Source organism: Danio aesculapii, chromosome 9, assembly GCF_903798145.1.
Source record: "Danio aesculapii chromosome 9, fDanAes4.1, whole genome shotgun sequence".
Taxonomy (NCBI): domain Eukaryota; kingdom Metazoa; phylum Chordata; class Actinopteri; order Cypriniformes; family Danionidae; genus Danio; species Danio aesculapii.
The window spans coordinates 37,672,869-37,696,238 of NC_079443.1; the positions used below are offsets into that span (position 1 = coordinate 37,672,869).

Sequence of the window (23,370 nt, forward strand, 5' to 3'; positions counted from 1 at the left end):
GGCTGCGGCTGCTTCTTTGGTCCACTCCAGTCCTTTGGGTTTACCCTTGAGGAGATTAGTGAGAGGTGATGTAATCCTGCTGTAGTCCTTGATAAACCGTCTATAAAAGTTAGCAAACCCAAGAAACCTCTGGAGCTCCTTAATAGAAGTGGGTTCTGATCAGGATAGAACAGCCTCAATTTTCTTCCCATCCATACGTATACCGGTTTGATCAATGATGTATCCCAAGAAATGAATCGACTTCTGGTGGAATGAGCATTTCTCCGCTTTGAGGTAGAGGTGATGTTCTCTCAATGTGTGTAGGACCTCCGCAACGTGTTGGCGATGTTCGGCCTCACTCCGGGAGTAAATGAGGATGTCATCTATGTACACTATTACAAAGTGGTGAAGAAACTCCCGGAGGACTTCATGAATGAAGTTTTGGAATACGGAGGGGGCGTTGACCAGACCGTAAGGCATGACCTCATATTCATAGTGGCCAGTAGGGGTCACGAATGCTGTCTTCCATTGGTCCCCCTCACGTATTCTTATCAGATTATACGCGCTGCGGAGGTCCAATTTAGTGAAGACTTTAGCTTCTCGGAGCTGTTCCAAAGCGGCTGGTACCAGAGGAAGGGGATATCGGTATTTTACTGTACCGTTATTTAGGACCCTGTAGTCGATGCATGGACGCAGCCCTCCGTCCTTCTTGGCCACAAAGAAGAAGCTTGAGGCGGCTGGTGATTTTGAGTGACGTATGTACCCCTGACTCAGAGCCTCCCTTATGTAATCTTCCATTGCCTGATTCTCTGGAAGCGAGAGCGGGTAGATCCTACCTCTTGGCAACTGGGCATCTGGAACTAGGTCGATCGCGCAGTCCCATGGCCGATGCGGCGGTAGCTGGGAAGCTCTCTTGGGGCAGAAGACATCATGAAAGGAGCTGTACTCCTTAGGAATGTGGATAGACTGCTTCTCAGGAGGGCTCTCGACCGATGTTGCAAACAAAGAAATGGGGTTCCGACCTTGAAGAGGGAGATTTGGAAAACAGGTAGGTGTACATCCAGATCCCCATTTCTTTATCTCTCCTGTGCCCCAAGAGATGATGGGATCGTGCTTCACCAGCCACGGGCGCCCTAGAATGATGTCCATATTTGCACCCTCCAGAACCAGAAATTGAATCCTCTCTTGATGTAACAGCCCCACTTGAAGAAGGATGTCTTCGCATTGTCGATGGATACGGGTCGAAGATCGAGTGCACTGGGTTATCGGTTGTATCTGGTATATATGCGAGGACGCCTCAGTACGGAGGTGGAGTTGACGACAGAGGGATTGGGAGATGAAGTTCCCTGCTGACCCGGAGTCGATGAGGGCTGTGACAAGGAGAGAAATAGAGGCAGTAGTTATTTGTACGGTGGTAGTAAGTGGTTTACATTGTTCAATATTCGTACTGAATACACTCACTGAAGTCCGAATGGGACGAAGGGGACACTCCATACGGGTGTGTCCACTGACACCGCAGTATAGACACAGACCCCGGGTCAGCCTCCTCTGTCGTTCCGCTGATGTCAGTCTTCCAGACTCTATTATCATGGGTTCTGGTTCTGGAGAGGCTGTTGACTCAGGCGATTGGAGGAGTGCAGACGAGGGGGTGATGGTGTCCTGTTGATAGGAACGGAGACGATCGGAACATCGGAGAGAATGTTGGATGAATCTCTCCAGACCCATTGTATCATCTAATGTGGCCAGCTGGATTCGGAGAGTGGGTTCCAAGCCGAGCCGGTACGTGGTCAACAACGATCTCTCATTCCATCCACTTGCAGCTGCTAGAGTGCGAAACCGGAGAGCATATTCCTGTGTAGATAGAGTACCTTGCTTTAGATGATACAGCTGCTCTCCAGCGGCTACTTCCCCATCAGAACGTCCAAACACCTCTTTGAAATACTCCGTGAAGGTAGTGATGGAATTCATGACCGGCCCGGCTTGGTTCCAGATCGTCTCAGCCCATTTAAGTGCAGGTCCAGAGAGTAGTGATACGATGTAGGCGATCTTTGACTTATCTGTGGGATATAGAGAAGGTTGCATTTCGAATATGAGGGAACATTGTAACAGAAAACCATTGCACTCCCCCGCTCCGCCTGAGTAGGGCGCTGGTCGGGCCATGGGACTGGAAGGAAGGGCCGAAGAAGAAACTGTGGAGGCGGAAGTGCTCGGTGCTGGTGGTGCGTTGGAAAGTGGAGCTGGTGGCTGTAGAATCCGCTTCAACTGGTCCACCAGCTCTTGAAAGTGATCGAGGGTGCTCATGTTGTCGTCGTTATGGGTCCGGGCTTCTGTTATGAAGCGGACAGGAGACAGAGGTAAGGAAACGTTAGGGTGTTTATTGAATGACAACAAGGAGCACATGAAGGATAGCCAGGAGGATCAGGAATGATGTTGGGGTCTTTTCCTCCGTGGCTGGGTAACAGGAATACACGAGGATGGACAGCACACACCAGATACAGCTGACAGAGGATGACACAGACTTGGAAGGACTGGAAGACAGGACGATTCGGGAGGACCAGGAAGACTAGGAGGAATACAAAGAGAACAGGTAAGTAAATCGTTTGTTTAGCTGAGGATGACTACGCTGAGTGGTCGCTCAGTTGTCCGCTTTCGTCGAGACGAGCCCGGACAATGAGCGACTGGAGTGCTGTGCTTTTATCTGGTGCTCGTGAATGTGATGCAGCTGTGTGCTCATTAGAAGTCAGGTGATGGTGATCTTCGTGAGTGGGGGTCGTGAGAGCCTGACCAATCCATGACACCTACAGAACCATTAAGATTTTTACACTGTTGAAGTCTGTAGAAATTCAAATCTAAGCAATTAAAGTGACTTCATTCTCCATATGAAAGCCGTCTTTAAATTGCCATCACCAAAAAAAAAGCCCTTTATGTAAGCTATTAAGTACATTTCAGTAGTTCAGTACATTATTCTTGTGTCATTTCATTCTTATTACACATAACTTTTTTTTTTTTATTTTGTTTTATTTTTATGTTTATATTGTTTGGGTTTTTACCAAAATCTGGTTAAATACCATGTCAACAGCTCCTTTAGAATATTTTTTTCCCAGAGAAAAAAAAAAAAAAAAAAAAAAAAGCATGATGTTTTGAATACTTTATTCCCCCACTCTACATTCATTACCGGTCAAAAGTTTGGGGTCAGTACGACTTTTAAATGTTTTAAAGTAAGCTTATCCTGCTCACCAAGACTGCATTTATTTCATCAAAAATACAGTACAAATGGTAAAATTGTGAAATGTTATTGCACTATAAAATAACTGTTCAAAAGTAGTTTATCATTTAATTTAATAATTTATTCCAATGATTTTAAAGATGAATTTTCAACTTCATTACCACAGCCTTCAGTCACATGATCCTTCAGAAATCACTCTAATAAAAAAAAGATAATAATAATAATAATAATAATAATAATAATAATAATAATAATAATTATTATTATTATTATTATTATTATTATTATTATTAGTTTTATATTATTTTTTTATTATTATTAAGGTAATAGTAATAAAAGCGATAATGACTGGAGTAATACTTTCATTGAAATTACATACAAAAAGAAAGCAGTTATTTAAAATTTTAATAAATATATTTTTTTTAAATTACATTTAATAAATGCCGCTTTGATGAACAGAATAATTTTCTTTAAAAAAAACAGGAATTTATAAATATTCCTAACTATTAAAAGTCTAGTTAAGTTTATTCATAATATTCGTAAAAGCTTCTCAGGGACACAAAACAACACTCGAAATGTAAAAGTAAAATGAAATGATGTTATGGTTAATAAGACCTTCATGCAAGAAAAGAAACAAAAAACTTGATGTAAAAATAAGTACTTATAGAAAAGCCATATGTTACCCCTCCACTTGACCTTCTCACTCCCAGCCTTGACTAACATTTCTAGCCTGTCATTTCCTCCATTTTCTGGCTAGTAATTGCAGAAGACCTTGTCTTAACATACAGAAACCGAAGATTGGACATACATTCTATCTGTATTGAATCACTGTCACATGCACAAATGACCTTTACAAGTACAACCCAGTTCTATATGTGTATTTTTGTACTCTCAATCTTAACAACAGCTCTTCACTATACACTGTCCTTTCCTCCATTTCTAATGTTCCAGCTGAAAGCACATGTTCTCCAGACCAGTTCCAGTGCAAGGCCAGCATGCATTGCATTTCCAAGCTCTGGGTGTGCGACGAAGATCCAGATTGTGCCGACGGCTCGGACGAGGCCAATTGTGGTGAGTGAACCGCAGTTATTATTCACAAATCACAGCCGCGGTTGGCCACACGCGCCGAGCCGTCTGAAAGTCTGATTGGGGCTAATGTCAATTCTGTATGCTCGCGCAGTCTTCTATCTCTCTGATGGAGTGAGGCCAGCTTTAATCATGAAGCACTCGGCTTTTATTAGCTGTGGCTTGTAACAATTCCCCAGGGCCTGTTTTGTTGCCTGAATGCCTGATTTAGTTTGACAGTGGCACATCAGCGGTGGCCTCACATATTGCATTCTTCCTCGGCTCACCGTTCCAGACGTTTAAAGTGCCGATGCACCGGCAAAACTATTTCTGAAGGGGGTTTTGCTCCGAGTCATTTTCTGTGCTCTGTATTGAACGCGAGAGGTGTTTACTTCATTTTATTAGCATACCGCTCATTTGATGTGTGCTGAAATTATTGGTATATAGAGTAGACGTTTATCTGGATGCTTCCATAGGCATCTGGCTTCTGTGACCGAATACTGATTGAATTGTAAACTCGTAGATGAGAGATTTGGAGCACTCTACATAGGGTGAAAAAGGCATGTAATTAATGTTTATCACACAAGGCAAGCAGGAGAGTTCACTTACAGCTGAATTTAATGTCAAGAGTTTTCCGTTAGAATGTGGCTTGGTTAAATACATGATAATCTAAAAGGCAAAACTACTGTTGAAGACAAAATTATTAGCCTTCCTATGACATTTAATTAAATTATTTGTCAAATATTTCTATTTTCTAGAGCCAGTCTTTAATAATATATATTTGATATTCAAGTCAAACTAAAGGAGAGTTTCTCCAGGAGAAAAATGTAATAGAAAATAAGTTAAAAATCACTTGAGAAATATTTTTAAAACAAGAATAAAAATTTCACAAGAGTGCTAATAATTTTGTATCAAAACTGTAACATGATTTTTTTCACTTAAAGAAAACATAAATTATGGCAGTTCAAAGTTTAGAGGTTGGTAAGAATTTACTTTTTATTAAAATAATTCATTCATTCATTTGGCGGAATGAACCGCAAGCTTATCCAGAATGTGTTTTACGTCGTGGATGCCCTTCCAGCTGCAACCCAGTACTGGGAAACATCCATACACCCTCATTCACATACATATTCTACAGCCAATTTAGATTATTCAGTTCACCTATAGCGCATGTCTTTGGACTGTAGGTAAAACCAAAACACCCGGAGGAAACCCACACCAACACGGGGAGAACATGCAAACTCCACGGTGTCACCCCAATTGAAATTTGTTTTAAAAGATAGATTTCAGAATATTAAAATAGGACTTTTGTAATATACTTCAAAAGGTAATTTAATCCTGTGATGTAAAGCTGTCATACTTTTTCAGGACTTATTTATAAATATATATATATATACATTTTTACGATTAGATTTTACTTCCGTGTAAAATAATTGCAGTTAAGTTTGTATTGTGACTTAGGTCCCAGATGCCGATTCGCGCGACCTCACACTTAACAAGCGGATTGCATTGTTTAGGCAGAGTCTTATTTCAAGTTTTTCATTCTCAAATCTTTTTTTTTTATATATACATTATTAAATGTTTATTAAACATGCTCAACATAGTAAAATAATTGCAATCAATAATTTGTAAACAATCTTTAGAATGCAAAGGGCAATTATGATTTTAATTTTCAATCAAATAAATCAAATTTGTTTACAATAAACACATTACAGCATGTGTTTGTTATGTAGATTAGATCTCTAATAAAGTTTCATGTAATTAAAAAAAATGAAAGGAAAAAAGAAAAAGTAAAAAAAACAAATAAAAATATTCTCAAAAATAAATATTTTAATGCAGTCTACTGTTTGTCGGCATCACATGCTTTTGGATAAGAGCCTTTAAAGCTTAATTTCCTTGAAAAAAGACCTAACTGTCAAACATTAGACTTATTAAAGAGCTATACTACGCACTGACATTGTTCCATTTTTAGCCTCACATCATTATAGAAAATCATTATTTAATTGAGAAGTGAACACACCCTAAGTGAATGTTTTAAAGGTAATCGTCCTCAATATATAGTGTAAATATAACAAAATGACCCATCACAGGAGAGGTGATCGACAGGATAGGTCAACAAAAGAAATTAAATCAATGTCTCGACAGTTGCTGAGGGAAAATATTACATTGTCGGAATGTGATTGAGAAAATTGGTCTGATTACAATGGCTGAACATAGCTGATGTTTGTATGGATTATCAATAACTCTGAGGGAAAACTCCTCAAATGAGTGACAGATCAGCGAAACAGTCACTTTGTGTAATTGAGGTGTGACAGGCTCCTCTGTGTCACCATTGATTTTACAGATCTGACAAACTTTATCTACATCAGCCTGCAAGTAATAAAAGATCTTTATCTTGGTAATTGATGTCAAATAGTGATATTAGCATAACAGGCTAGCTTTATTGATCTTTACCAGCCCACTTTAGATAATAGAGAAAGTTCCAAATATGGGCTGAAGATAAGACATCTTACTTTTGGAGTCTGCACTACATTGAATTTACAAAAGTGATATTATATACGCAGAAACACGGCTTAACATTGACATACTGTATAAGCATTGATGTTTAGCACAGTCATGCAAATTAGCCACTTCTTTTTGATAATTTATATATATATATATATATATATGTATATATATATATATATATATATATATATATATATATATATATATATATATATATATATATATATATATATATATATATATATGTATGTGTGTGTATATGTGTATATGTACAGATTTAATATATATACACTTTATTATGTACACCTGTCCAACTGCTTGTTAACGCAATTTTTGACCAGCAACTCAATGCATTTAGGCATGTAGACATGGTCAAGATGATCTTCTGCAGTTTAAACCAAGCATCAGAATGGGTAAGAAAGGTCATTTAAGTGACTTCGAACATGGCATGGTTGTTGGTGCCAGATGGGCTGGTCTGAGTATTTCAGAAACTGTTAATCTACAGGGATTTTCACGCACAACCCTCTTTAGGGTCTACAGAGAATGGTCCAAAAAAGAGAAAATATCAAGTTAGCGGCAGTTCTATGAGTGCAAATGCCAGAGGAGAATGGCCAGACTGGTTCGAGCTGATAGAAAGGCAACAGTAACTCAAATAACCACTCGTTACAACTGAGGTATGCAGAAGAGCATCTCTAAATGCATAACATGTCAAACCTTTAGGTTGATGGGCTACAGGAGCAGAAGACCACACCAGGTGCCACTCCTGTGAGCTAAGAACAGGAAACTGAGGCTACAATTCACACAGGCTCACCAAAATTGGACCATCCTGCCTTGTATCAATGGTTAGGTGGTGGTAGTGGTGGTGTAATGTTGTGAGGGATATTTTCTTGGCACACTTTGGTTCCATTAGTACCAGTTGAGCATCGTGTCAATACCCCAGCCTACCTTTGTAGGTATTGTTGCTGACCATTATGACCACAGTGTACCCATCTTCTATGGCTACTTCCAGCAGGAGAACGCGTCATGTTATAAAGCGCGAATCATCTCTGATTGGTTTCTTGAACATGACAATGAGTTCACTGTACTCAAATGGCCTCCACAGTCACCATAACTCAATCCAATAGAGCACATTTGGGATGTGGTGGAGTGGGAAATTCGCATCATGGGTGTGCAGCTGAGAAATCTGCAGCATCTGCGTGATGCTGTCTTGTCAATATGGACCAAAATCTCTGAGGAATATTTCCAGTATCTTGTTGAATCTATGCCTCGAAGGATTAAGGCATGTCTGAAGGCAAAAGGGCGTCCAACCCGGTACTAGTAAGGTGTACCTAATAAATTTGCCGGTGAGTGTATATATACAATATAGGAGCATATGTTATTATATCACACACTAGATCATTTGTAAGCTCAGTGATTAGTTGTAACATCCTTCACATTGTCAATTAGGTGATAAGTGATGAACATATAAGAAAACAAGAATCAAATTGAAATATTGAAGAAAAATGTCAAAAAAAATTGCCGGTTATGTCTTTAAGAAACAGTTCACCCACAAAGGAAAATGTATTTACACAGTCATTCACTTCTAATGAACTTCTGTAATGTCAATATGTTATCTATATTTTGCTACTAATCATAAAAAGCAATTTCCCAACACTGGTAATAGTACAATTAAAGTGGCTACTGAGTATACATAAGCTAATGTTTAACATAAAATGCTACTTTTCATATGTTTTTAAGAACTTTTGTGAAAATAAAATGTAAAAAAAAATAGATGAAAAAAATTCGGTCATCATTCAGTGCAATGTGCATGTAATATTAAATAGTGTTCTCACCTCTGAATATCAAAATAGCATATAATAAGTCATCATACTATGTTTAATTATATTTCAAATGATTATTTTCTAGCAAATGTGTGTTTTGAAGGATATTTGCAAAGAATAAAGATATAAAAATGACAATTAAATATGTTGAGGTCTAAAGTTCATTGTAAAAATGCAGGATTGTTATTATTTACTCTGAAAAATAACATTAAAACGGCAAAGTATAAGAAACAAGTCCAAGCTGCATCACAGTTTTTCTGATGGTTTAAAACACCATCTGTGACCCATATTCAAAAATAAGTAAAAATGCTTAGTGAAATAACTGGATAAATTCTGTGTGTATATGATAATGCATCACTGTCTCTGATACAGTGGCTTCTGTGAAATAGGAATACCTCCCATATTGTAAAAGATTAACCAGTAATTCTTTCCTCTGTAGCTATAGATGTTCCAGAAGCTTTCTATCATCATATTAAAAAGCAATGTTCCTGCGACCCATTTGTGAATATTTAATCAGAAGACGATGTCATGGGAGACTTTCTAGGATGCTCTTTTATTTCACACTAATGAAAACTAGCACATTTCAGTTTGCTTCTCTTAGCCTGTATTCATTTGCTATTTTTTTAAATGGTTATATTTTTCTTATTCTAATAATTTGTCAATCTTTGACATGATATTGCATGCCGTAACTTTATAATATTTAGCAAAAAATATATTTATAGAGCAGATAGTCATGATTTTGTGTCACAATAGCCAGTTTCCACCATGTCATTGTAACGTACAGTAAGACACAAGAAATATTGTCACTTTCCCTCACTGATAGTAGGGCTCGTAAAACTGCTATTCCAGCATGCCACGGCTATCATGTTTTCCAGTCGGGCTACCAAAAGTTAATCCAGCCTGCCCATCAGGCAATCTTAATGGGAGGAAAAATAAAGCTAATTTCAAAGCTTTTTCAATCTCTCACAAATTGGATCATTTAGTTGTATGTTATTTCATGCATCAAAGAGCCATTATCAATATATGTTTGAATTTGATATTGCGCTAACTGGTGTAGTCAAAAGAAACAGTATTGCGTTATCAAGTTAATAAAAAAACTAAGATACCTATATGACTCAGGATTTAAATAACTGTAATTGTGTATGTTTGGAATTATGTCTGTATATTTTGGTAGATGATTAATGTCATTTTGTTTATTCTGTATCATCAAATTTACCATTGATCATCAGTTATGTTTAAAAGGTAAGCATATTGAGCAAGGCTTTAGCCTACAGGTTCCAGTATATATTTAGTTTGTAAAGTTATGGCGATGTATTCTCATGGCAATTCAGAACTTTTTGATTTAATGGCTAATTAGTATTAATTTGTATGATCTCATTTCTATATTTTAGTATGATTTGCTCTTGCCCTAATGAGGGGCAGATTTGTGGGTGGGGTTTAGTGCACACTTCACTTTAAAATTAATGAAATCATAAGAATTTGTATGAATTAGCCACTTTTCTGACAGTAAGTTAAATAGTTCATTGTAGTCGTGGAATGTTCTGGAAGAGATCTGTAAAGATCAAAATCCTATAATGCAAGTCAAAAGCATTTTCAAAAAATGAATCACAAAATACAGAAAAATGTTAGTTTAAAGGGCACCTATGGTGAAAAATCTACTTTTCAAGCTGTTTGGACAGACATGTGTGTAGGTATAGTGTATAGACCATCATATTGGGGTGATATAAACACACCCAGTCCTTTTTTTTTTTTTTTTCAATTTAACAACTTAAAAATGGTGAACCAATCGGAGCGGTTTTGAGATCAACCGCAACTTGACGTAGTAGTGTGGTCCCCCCACCCACCAATATTGATTGACAGGTGTGCATTACCATATCCTCAGTTTGTTGTTTCTTGTCCGCCATTTTCAGTGTGTGAGTCAAAGCGATGCCACCAAAGGAACATCCTTGCTCTGTTTTTAGAAGCAAGGCTCATTGGGCTCAACACAAGATGAACATTCAGCACATGATCGCTCTCATCGGCGCTATTGTTAGTAACTTTAGGTGGATTTGCAAACATGTCTACTTTTCAATGCGTCTTCCTTAAACTTCATCCGTTTGCATTTCCTCCGGTCACAGAAGCTCCCTGTCATCTTAACTAGGTGCAGCTGGAAAGTGCGAGCGCTTTGCCTTATGTGTGCATCCCTCCATTGGAAATAACGAACTTGCCTTAAGCAAGTTGTACACCAGAAGCGCCACTCGGCAACACGCAGCACCATCCACTTTCTAAACATAGGTTTCTATCAGGGTACACACAACGGTGCCGCAAGTTGGTGGCTGTCCATTGCGCCCAGCCACGACTCAGGACACTGTTCATATTTCTGCTGCACCATTTGAATAGTTTCATTTTAAATAACATGCGAATTTGCGTGTCTGAGTGTGCCGTGTCGCAGCTCTGAGCAGCGCATCTGGTGTGTGACGCCCTTTACCTATAGCCTCAGTCAAATTAATTCAGTGTGCGTGGTTATTAGTCTCGGTGTACAAGGTTGGAACTTTAAACTAGCACATAATTGGCTGTAAAACTATACAAAGACACAAGTGATTTTGTAGCCTCTGCTTGGTCTGTGTCCGAGTCGTACATATACGGCTGAATGCTGGTTCTCTCACTCATGTTGCTTCTCTCTGTCTGCCTGTCTGTTGCCATACACAAAGCAGGGGAGCTCTTGGCTCCATCCCCTTGTTAAGTTGGGCGGGAAGTCGAAATTTTTATGTGAAGCAACACACGCCTAAAACAGCCACCTGTGTACACACCCCCAAAATGACACTTTTAACACATTATAATAAAAAATCTGAATTGTGTTTTGAACTGAACCTGAACTGGCACACTCAGAAGAACCGTAATATTAATATTAAATCTTAAAAAAGGGGTAAACTAGGTGCCCTTTAAGGATTTTTTATTCAATTTGGCCAATATACGTGGATAATCAGCATCTGAAAAATGCAAGCTCCTCTGCATTTTGCTTCAAATTATGTGTTAAATTAGTATTCTAGAGAAAATGCTCAACATATTTGCATGTGTTTCTATTAATTTTAGTTCATTGAAATTCAGATTGTAGTCAGGAAATTTGGCATTTGAGAACGGGGAAAAAAGTATTAACTTAATATGTCAAGTAGAGAGACACCTGTGTGCTGTTAAGTTAATCTAACTTAAAACACTACCCAGTAGTCACACAATGTCATGAGATGTTAATATTAGGTTAGATTTAGGTCGCCAGCATCTAAAGACAATGTTCTTTTGATGTCTAATAATGATGTGAAATAATGTTGATATTTTGCTGATTTTAGGTTGTGTTGGAAAGTGACCAAAATCCAACGTCAAGCCAACATCTTAAACCAAATTCATATTGACATCAAATACTGACATTTATTCGTCAGGTATGGCAACCTAAATCCAATGTCTGATAGACATTATTTTGGTAACATCCATACAAAATCAAGCTGTAACATTATTAGATGTTGATATTTTGCTGTTTTTAGGTTGCGTTGGAAAGTAACCAAAATGCAATGTCTGTCCATTGGAAATTGACATCAGCCTAATGTTGGGTTCTGATGTCAAGCCAAGTTTCTTTTCCAAACATAATGCAATGTCCCAGACGTTGGGGTACAACATTAATCTGACGTCATTTTGACATCCCGTGCCTGCAGAGTAATTGATTGGCTCAAATGTTCTGAGGCAGTAAATTTCCAAAGAAGTTTTTTCGTAATCTGAAATTATACGATTTTCACGGTGCACCGCTACACCGCAAATACTGTGGAAAAGGTCGATTGGGTATTTTCTGAAACATTGATAGCAGCGGATTGTGTCCAGGTGATGAAATGTTTGATGTTACATGTCAGACATATTGAGGATGGAAGCTATCAGCAGCACAGTCAGGTATCTCATCTTATGGTGTGTTAGCCTCTCGAGTGTGGCCATGTTTTGAACTTAGTGTCAGATCCGGGCCCGCAAACCCAGAGGAAATGATGATTACGTGTCGGAATGCTCTAGCACTGCATTAATATTCATGCACTTTTGAAGCCATTTTCATCTGTGTGTTTGTTTGTGTCTGATGAAAAAGATGAAAAGACCTGCGGACCTCATGAATTTCGCTGTGAGAATAACAACTGCATCCCAGACCACTGGAGATGTGACAGCCAGAATGACTGCGGAGACAACTCGGATGAGGAGCACTGCAGTGAGTAAAGCTTTATCCACATTCCCTTTTTGTACTAAATTGTTTTAACTGTCAAGAAATGTCATGTGGGATCTTCAGAGGCCAGTTACACAGGCTTTTTGAAGATCAGTTGTTGTTTTTTTTGTCTGTTTGTTTACCGTTTGTCTGTTTAGTTCAGATCTTTCCCACTCTGCCATACAGAGAGATCAACTGTTTAAGTGTTTATGTCATGTCATTTCTTGTGTGTGTGTTTCAAGCCCATGTGTTCTTTCCATACAGCAACAGTTTATAGCTATCATAAGCTGTCAAACTTTTTAAAGGGGATAGAAACAAATCACCATAAAAGCAGTAGATGTGAATTGGCCCATGTTAACTTGAAACTGTTGTTGTGTGATGTACAGTTCAAGTCATAATTATTAGCCCCAATGTTTATTTTTTCCCCAATTTCTGTTTAATGGAAAGATTTTTTCAACACATTTCTAAACATAATAGTTTTATTCATTTCTAATAACTGATTTCTTTTATTTTTGCCATGATGACAGTAAATAATATTTGACTAGATATTTTCAAGATACTAGTATTCAGCTTAAAGTGCAATTTAAATGCTTAACTAGGTAAGTTAGGGTAATTACATTAGGCAAGTCATTTTTATAATGATGGTTTGTTCTGTAGACAATTGAACAATAAAATTCATAAGAGGGCTAATAATATTGGCCTTAAAATGGTTTTTTTAAAAAAGTAAAACTGCTTTTATTCTAGCTGAAATTAAACAAAACTTTCTCCAGAAGAAAAAATATTATAGGAAATACTGTGAAAATGTCTTGCACTGTTAAACATCATTTGGTAAATATATAAAATATTCACAAGAGGGCTAAACATTTTGACTTCAACTGTATATTTAAAGCAACAATTTACCCAAAAATGAAAATTACCTCAATTTACCCACCCTAAAGCCGCCAGTTGGTGCATATGATTTGACTGCATTGGTGCATAGACTGTCAGACAAACACAGTCTATTTTTTTCTCTCCTGGCCTTTTCATGCTGTATAATGGTGTTGAATAGTGTATTTTATTTTGAAGCTTCCAAATGCGCATAAATCCATTGTAAAACACCCATATGCCACCATAGGGTTGACACATATTTTATATGCTTAATGCATGTGGATCGATGTGTTTTTGTAACAGAAATTTGCCATTTTTCCAGCTGTAGTCGAATGCATATTATGTACAGCTGACATACAGTATACGACAAATTATGGGTATATAGAGTTGAAGTCAGAATTATTAGCCCCCCTATGATATGACAGTAAATAATATTTGACAAGATATTTTTAAGACACTTCTATACAGCTTAAAGTGACATATAAAGACTTAATTAGGTTAACTTAACTAGGCTTAACAGGTGTACAGAACAAACCATTGTTATACAATAACTTGCTTAATTACCCTATCCTGCCTAGTTAAATATCTAGTAAAATATTATTTACTGTCATCATGCCAAATATAAAATAAATCAGTTATTAGAAATGAGTTATTAAAACTATTATGTTTAGAAATGTGCTGAAATAATCTTCTCTCCGTTAAACAGGGGGGCTAATAATTCCAGTGGGCTAAAAATTCTGACTTCAACTGTACATGTACATGCCATTAGTTATGGCTGTTTTAGAAACACTGTTTCATGAATGTTCAAAACCATTACCTTCTAATATCTTAAGTTTCAAATCCCTGGTTTTGGAGCATGTATCAAATTGGCAAGGTCACGTGATTGCAGTAAATAAGACTTTGTTATGTCATTACTGTTTAGAAATGTTTTGAAAATACAATGGTTTTGCACTGGGGCAACCTGTGTAATACCACAAAATCTACATGAATCACACAGATTCATTCAGATTGAGGGTGGCTTGAGGGTGAGTAGATTATTGGGGAATTCTTGTGTGTACTATTACTTTAAGTGGTCTTTAAATGTATTTATTATGATTATTATTACTATTATTTGCATTTCACAATTACATTATTACATTTAATATGTCACAAAAAAAATGTAGTCAGTATTTTACAGAATAAAATGAAACCAGAAATCGTAAATCCAGATGACATCCAGCTGAAGTCAAAATTATTAGCCCTCCTGTCAATTTTTTAGTTCTTTATCAAATATTTCACAAATGTTTTTTAACAGAGCAAGGAATTTTTCACAGTATTTCCGATGATATTTTTTCTTCTGGAAAAAGTCTTATTTGTTTTATTCCGGCTACAAAAAAAAAGCTGTTTTAAATTTTTTTTAAACCATTTTTGGGTCCATATTATTAGCTTCCTTAAGAAAAATTGTTTTTCAGATAGTCTACATGTCACTTTAAGCTGAATACAAGTATCTTGAAAAATATCTAGTAAAATATAATGTCCTGTTATCATGGCAAAGATTAAATAAATCAGTAATTAGACATTCATTATTAAAAATATTATGTTTAGAAATGTGTTGGAAAAAAAAAAATATATATATATATATATATATATATATATATATATATATATATATATATATATATATATATATATATATATATATATATATATATATTTGTTCCATTAAACAGAAAATATGGGGAAAATATACAAACTGTTTATGTATGAAAAATAATGAAACAACATGTGTTTGAATAAATAAATAACACATAAAATGTCCAAGACACATTTGCTTTGATGATTTGTTTTCACACATTATGTTTTTAATCAACCACCAATTTCAAACTGTTTGTACGTTTATACTAACAGGTTTTTGTCGACCACCAAACGTGTTTTTCTAGCCATTACAGCCTGCGAACTCTCTTTTGCGAATGGCCCTTTTATACGTTTAATTGCTGATTAGTCTGCAAATAGCTCTCTTTAAGTTCTTGGCAAACTTGCAAGAACCTTGCAAAACAGATGGTACAATGCCAAAGCATGTCTAAGTGCGAGGCCACTTTAACGGTTTTGATTTGCTCTCGCTGCCTCTACTCTGTCCTCTGCTAACTTTCTCCTTCAGTGTGGGCAGACTCACAGGGCACGCTTCGGGTAGCTGTGCCATTTTAGCTGTCTCACTGTGCTTTCCTCTCTGCAGAGCCGGTGACCTGTAATCATAAGGATTTTGCTTGTGCCAATGGGGACTGTATTTCAGCCCGCTTCCGCTGCGATGGCGACTACGACTGTGCTGATAATTCAGATGAGGTCAGTGAATGTTAGAATCATAGCAGATGTTTTATATTACCATACATTTTCCAATTTATAATCTCAGATTTCATACAACAGTATTGCACATTCCATATGAGCCTCAAGAACAGTAAAGATGAATATAAACCTATAGATAACCATGTACATAGTGAACAGTTGTAATTTCAATGTAAATTAGGATATATGTCTATTAATGGCTGATACTTTTGAAAAGACAGCAAGGAACGCTGTTGTGTAGATGAGATTCTTCAAATACAAGAGGAGTTGTGAGAATTTAGAATTGTTTATAATGATATAAACATCAGGTTTTTATATAAATATATTTTTTTACATCGTTATCTTTATACTGTAGGCGTGTTTTTTTGTTCAGAAATATATATTTTAGCAATATCTTTGTTATATTTATAGTTCTCATTCTTGGCGCAAACAGCCCTGAAGATTTTTAGCAAGTCATGAAGACAGTGGATATTTTTATTTATTTATTTGTTCATTTGATTCGCAAAACTTGAAATTCTGTCATGGCTTTCCTGATTTTCTGTCGATGAAATGTGACAAGCCCAAAAATAATAAAAATGATATGCACTGAAGTTTTGGTTGACACCGAAGTGGATTCCCCCTTGCATTGTTTCTTTTTTTTTTTTGGTTTTGTTTTTTTCCAGAAGGACTGCGAGACTCACTGTGCGGAGGATCAGTTTCAGTGCCACAACAATCTCTGCATCTCACGTAAATGGTTGTGTGATGGTCAGGAAGACTGTAAGACAGGGGAAGATGAGAGAAACTGCCTCGGAACAGGTAACTTTATTACATTTATGGTGCAATACTTTATCTCACAAGTTTTTGAATATATTTTTAAAAAATAATGTTTAATATGGTGTAATGTTTGCAGTATATAGACAAAGAAACATTATATGCATTTTTTTTTTTTGTTTGCTTTTTATTACTTTGGCTAGTTTAAATAAATTACTTGACAAGTGTATAAATAAATATAACACTAAAATGACCAGTAGGTGGCGACAAGTGGTTTTCCTAAAGGGTTAGTTTGCCCAAAAATAAAAATGCTGTTACTTACCCTCATGTTTCAATCCCATGAGACCTTCATTCATCTTTGAAATACAAATTAATAAATTTTAGATGAAATCTGAGAGCTTTTTGTCCCTTCGTAGTAGAAGTCTGCATTCTGGGGGAGCCTCGGGACCTGACCAGATTTCTTGCAGCGCAGGAATAAATTTCTGAATAAAACACGGTAGTGGTCGTTAACTCTGATGTAATTTGAACGGGATTGGACGGGTTCACAATATAGCAGTCCCGAGTCCCGACGTTATTTCTGAACAGCATATCTGTGATTTCCTCATTCTTATTGAGCACCAGTACAGCCAGTACTCTTGACCGTAAAACATTCTGAACGCATGATCAGTGCTTTCTGCACATGCTTTTTTTTTCGCACAGTCATCTGTGCGTACATCATCTGCATAACGGTCCTCAGAGCGGGCTTTACCAACATGGAATTGCAAAGTGAAGATGCGCCATCCGTCTGCTTGCATTAGAAAATGGTCTAATTACTGTTAGGAAACCCACATCAGGCAAGTCTGATGTATTGGAGTCTTTTTCATGCATTTCATATGATTTGATTAGTACCTCAAAGTTTTACCCTTTAGCAGTCACAAGTCTGGAACCTCAGGTTTAAGGGAGCACTCATGTCTCATCACAAAGGGGAAAACAAAACTGACCTTTAGCTTACAATCCTTGTACACCATGCAGTTTTATCTATTATCTCTCTCTTGCTAGTACCCAATTCAGGGCCATGCACAGGGGGTGGCCCGGTGGCTAGAGCCACTGCCCCTTTGGCCTCATTAACTGAGGTGCCCCTCTTGCTCAATTGACCACCCCCACCACCCCCTGCTCTTCATTTTGCGATCGGAAAACATCCCAACCCCAAAACCCCCCCACCCCACCCCTCTTAACTTTGCGCCCCCAACTGCCCCCCACACCCCCCGCTCTTCACTTTGCGATCGCCACAAAGGCTGAACATATGGCGGGAGCGGACGGGTGTGGAATAAAACCGGGAGGGAGTGGGACTAAAAAAATAGTTCCATGTAGACCTCTACTCCAAAATATTCCATGTGATTTCAATGGTTGAACTGCAATCATACGACGTTTCAAGAACACTTTTGTGTAAAAAAAAAAAAAAAGTAAAAAAAATCGTTCACCAATGTCTTTAGCGTCAGGGTTGTGTGTTGCGCTGCTCAATGAAATGGCAGAAAAATAGTTGCTGCCTGTTGTCATTATTACGTTTTTTTCGTGTTCTTGGAGTGTTCTTGGAGATTTATATTGCAGTTAAACCACTGAAGTCACATGGGATGTTTTGATAATGTTTTTTGCTTCCTTTTCTGGACTTTGAATGCCTTGGTATCATTGCCCTCTATGGAGGGTCAGAGAGTGCACCGATTTCACCTAAAATATCACAATTTATGTTCTAAAGATGAATTTCTCAGAGGATTGGAATGACATGAGGGTGACTAATTAATAACATAGTTTCCAATTTTGGGTGAACTAATCTTTTAATGAGCGATTTAAATCCTATACTTGTTAAAAATTCATAAATTTGCTAATTATTTCCACACCTCAATTTAGATTCCACCAGTGCTTGAGATGCTCAAATGAACAAAGCAATATTGTCAGCTGAGCCATATTTATTTACACTTTTTCCACAAATATATAGTTATATACTTATAGTTATTACTGCACATTAACCTGAATGGAGAGACAATATATAAACAGTTCATTTTTAAATACTTTATGACAACATAGTTGGATAAGTTCCGTAGCTCACTTTTCCTTTTCCAAAATGTTTTTACATCAAACACAACTGTAAGCTCCCCAGTGTGCGCTACTTGGTTAATTTTTTATTTGACTTAAGAACTTATTTAGAAGCCTCAATATTTTATTACCTCCATTTTGGCGTTTTATATGAAATGTGTTCAATGCTAATCTCAAAATCCTATTTTTCCTGCACATTAATCAGAATATCTCAATTCAGTTAAACATTTGAACATGTTATACAATTTTAAGATACATTTTATAATGTATGACTAAACTATAACAACAAAAATAATGACAGAAATATAATACACTATAAGCAATCGTTTAAGCTTATGGTCTTCCTGTACACATCATGTGCATATAGACCATTTTGAGGGATGTAAACGAAGACAATAGTCCCTACGTATTTTCTGTTTCACATTTTTAATTTCTATAGCTTCCGAGAATCCAAAAAGAGCCACATATTGATAAATAATAATGTTATTATAGCTGTTTTAACGTAAAATTCTGATTGAATTGCCTCGTTACAACTATGAAATAGTTTGATAACAAGCAGGAAATGTTCATGGGCCAATGACATGATCACATTGAAATGGTCTATATATCTGTGTATAGGGTGTTTGATTTTCTACCGATCATCTGTTTTGCAGTGCTTCCCTCCTGCTCTTTGAATGAGTATGTGTGTGCCAGCGGAGGCTGTGTATCTGCCAGCCTGAGGTGTGACGGACATGACAACTGTCTGGACAGCTCTGATGAGGTCAGTTCTCTAGCAAGACCTTACATCAAGCGCTCCACTCTCACAAACAAGTGCAGTAGTGGAGCAAAAACAAAGAGACATACATAGAGATATTTTAGAGACATATTTGAGGAAGATGCTTTAAGCCCCTATGAAGCCTCCATGGGGGAAAAATCAGATCAAAGCAAATTTAAGCAGGTCAATCAGTATAAACTGAAAATTAACCACAAAAATGAGGGTCATAATTTAATTAAACAACATGCAAGTGAGGATCAGTCCTGGCATGTATTCAGTTCAGGCTGCTGGTGGTGCTTTAACACTAGAACTACAGAGAAAGTCATTTTGACCTATTTAAATGTTGTAATTTAATAACTTTATTCAAATAAAAGCTATATAAATATCTTTCTAACATTGTTATTTTTATTGAAATTACAAAATGCAAAAGAGTTGTATTTGAGTATTTCTACTTTGAATGGCTATAATGGTCAAACTGACCCCATGCATTTCTGCGTCTACTACTTATTTAAGCTCCTGTGAATATGCATGCCTCTGTTGCCTATCAACTATCTGCTAACATAAAAATAACTTTCTAATAGCAAAAACATAACTTTACTTTCTACTACATTCAAAAACAACATTTTCTTGAGGAATGCAGCTTCAGGGCTGTTTGGTAACTCACACCAAATTATACTAAATATATTTGAAAAAATATTGTAGTTTTAGGTAATGATTTTATAAAATATGATGACAGGTATTCAAAGCTAAATTCTAAAATTTTAATAGAAGCTTAAAATGACATGACATAAATGTAATTTGGTAGAGTTTAATGTGAATGGTAGGAATGACCGCTGTGGCTATTCTAGTAGTTGTATAGTTCCGGTAGCTCCAGTGTTAATGGTGTGGGGAATTTTGTCTTGGAACACCTTGGGCCCCTTTAGTACCAATGGAAATTGCACTTGTTGGAGGTCATATCCATTCCTTTATAGTGTGCCCATGTTGCAAGGGCTATTTTCAGTAGGAAAACACACAATATGAAAAAAACCCAAACCATCTGAATTAGGTTTCTTGAACATGACAGTGAATTCTGGGAGTTCAAATGATCCCCACATTCATCAGATCTCAATCAAATATAGCACTATTGGGATGTGCTGGAAGATGTGCAGCTGACAAATCTACTTAAACTGTGAGATGCTTTCATGTCAATATTAGGGTTGGGTTCCTATGTAACTGGTACGCACCAGACCGAATCAGCATATGAATTTCGGTGCCTAATTTCTGTGCCACTAGTTCTGCGACAAGGACGTAAGAAGTATCAAGGGCTGCATTTACACTGCAGATCTTGATGGTCAATTCCGATTTTATGACTGTATCCGATTTTTTGGATGACCTGGTTACATCATCTTTTAAAAGTGACTTGTATCCGATCATCTGCATTTACACAGCACACGGCAAAGTTGCAATGACCAGGAAAAAAGAGCGGGCGCTGACTAACAGCTGATAATTAAAGAGTGCTCTTTTCTCTATTAATAATAATAATAATAATACATTTTATTTATAATGCGCTTTTCTCAGTCCCAAAGCGCTAACAGAGATACAAGGCAAACAAAGCAGAACAATAAAAACAGTCAAAAAATAGAAAGACCACAATAAAATATGAACTATTAATACAATTGGATGATAAATTTAACAAAAATAATTAATCTAAGTTAAAAGCAACGGTAAAAAGGTGAGTCTATTCCTGTATGTAATCTGTTTTACTGTAGTTTATGACAGAAAGGTTCTCATTTGTCCATCTTCTTTTGATATATAGGCTTTTATTTAAATCTTTAGGCATCTTTTGCACGTGATGTATGCACTAGTTTTATATTAGTTTATATTGGTTACGTGCCGGACATTGCGCTCTCTCGCTCTCGTTAACATGCTTAAATACCTGTGCTATATGACAATATAAAAGCAGTTTTACTCCTCATGTATGTGAATTAAGGTTTGGGACTCTGCTGAAGTCTATTCTGAAATGACATCAGTCATTCGCTACGGTTTTTAATGACGCGTGACTCGCATTGACAGGTGAAAATCCGATCTACCTGCTTACACTGCAGACACGAGAACACAGATCCGATTAATTTCGGATAAATTTCCACATACGAACAAGGCCTGAAACTAATTTGAGTAAATCGGAATCCATGTGATTTGTTCCTGCTTACACGTACATGGGACATATCCGATCTGTGCCACATGGGAGAAAAAAATCGGAATTGAGTCACTTGAACAGTGCAGTGTAATTGCGGCCAAGGTGTGCATCAAAGGCACACATAGATACACGCTGTGTCACACCATCTCTAAACATTTCATTCTAAACAACTTTGAGGGATGCAGACACTGTCTGCGATGTTAGGTGTTAGTTCTAGTTGCTTTTAGAGAACACACGCAGGCAACGTGTGCAGTAGGCTACAGCGCATCTGCCCCCTTCAGATTCATCAACATGTATGATCGCATTCATCAAGTTTGCTTAAACAAAGTGTTCAATAGTATGGCTATACTTTACAAGCAAGAATTCTGACACAGCAACGTGAAGCATATGCTTTCCAAAATTGTAAGGGGGAAACATGTCAAACTTAATGAAACATTTAAGGGCTCATGGAATCAACTTTTAGGCAGAGGAATGTACTTTGACAGATTGCAACATCATCTGGCACTTTCACGGAGTGCGTTTACATAGACACCAATGCTCCAATTTTAATATGATTAAGACTACCATGTAAACAGCAATTTTTCTTCACCTTAAAGGACCACAAGTTTTTTGTTCCATTCGGTGTGTGGTATCAAATTCCATTAAAACAACACTCTTCCACCAGTCTTTACGTCATATTCTCATCCAATACCTCAGTTTGTCATGGGGGCATGAACAACATGTTGCTGAATGAAAGTGAAACTGCCGAACTGTAGTTAAAGCCAAAAAATAGAAAAAATTACACCCGAAATTACATGAAACTCCAGAGGAAACGTGGATAGCGTGGAGACACAATGACGTTAATCGATCTATGTGCTAAAACATGTAAAACTGGATCATGAAATGAACATTCAAAAAGCAACTCATGTAAACACCTTAATCATATGATTGTCTTATTCAGATTAAGGCAAATAATTAGATTACTGATGTCTATGTAAGTGTAGTTACAAGCTCCAACCACTGAACTATTTAGAGAGATCAGTGGCCCCAAACCAAGAAAAAATGTGTTTCCTGATTTTGATGACAGCCCTTTCACAGGTTAGTAGGAAGTTAATGTAATGTTAATTGCATAGTGCAAATCTTAAATTTGTGCTAACAAACAACTCATCAAAAGAAATAGATTAGAGAAATAGAAGAAATAGAATGCAATTCCATTCAAATATATAAAATATGAATTGTTGTATACTTTAAACCTGAATTATATTGTTCAATTTAAATAATTATAATTTTTTTTGTCAAATAAAAGATTTTTCTAGAGTCATCCACCGACATTTTGTGGCTCAAAAGTATAAGTACAGGCACCGTTTTGGCACAGGTACTGTTTTAAAAGTATCGATTTAGTACCGGTATCGCAATAACCCCAAATGATACCCAAACCTATTCAATATGACCCTAGATGTTTTCAGCACCTTGCTGAATTAATGCAGTTTTTTAAGCTAAAGAGGGTAATAGTGAACTGGTAATAACTCAACTTGTTCTAGTTGGCTATACAGTACGTAGTGCTAGACATCATATCTGAATCTAGAAGATTATATCTAATGATATTTGCATCGCACAGGCAATTAAAAAACGATGCCATATTGTTTGCAA

The 23,370-nt window shown here is 36.8% G+C and overlaps 1 protein-coding gene across 1 annotated transcript in view; it reads left to right on the plus strand.

The window, feature by feature from the left end:
- lrp1bb (low density lipoprotein receptor-related protein 1Bb) overlaps positions 1 to 23,370 on the plus strand; it is a 625,723-nt gene that overhangs the window by 550,768 nt on the left and 51,585 nt on the right. The window contains exons 66-70 of the mRNA XM_056465638.1: positions 4,157 to 4,276; positions 12,695 to 12,811; positions 15,885 to 15,991; positions 16,654 to 16,786; positions 19,465 to 19,571. Of these exons, the coding sequence (XP_056321613.1) occupies positions 4,157 to 4,276; positions 12,695 to 12,811; positions 15,885 to 15,991; positions 16,654 to 16,786; positions 19,465 to 19,571 (584 nt within the window). The remainder of the gene's footprint in view (positions 1 to 4,156; positions 4,277 to 12,694; positions 12,812 to 15,884; positions 15,992 to 16,653; positions 16,787 to 19,464; positions 19,572 to 23,370) is intronic.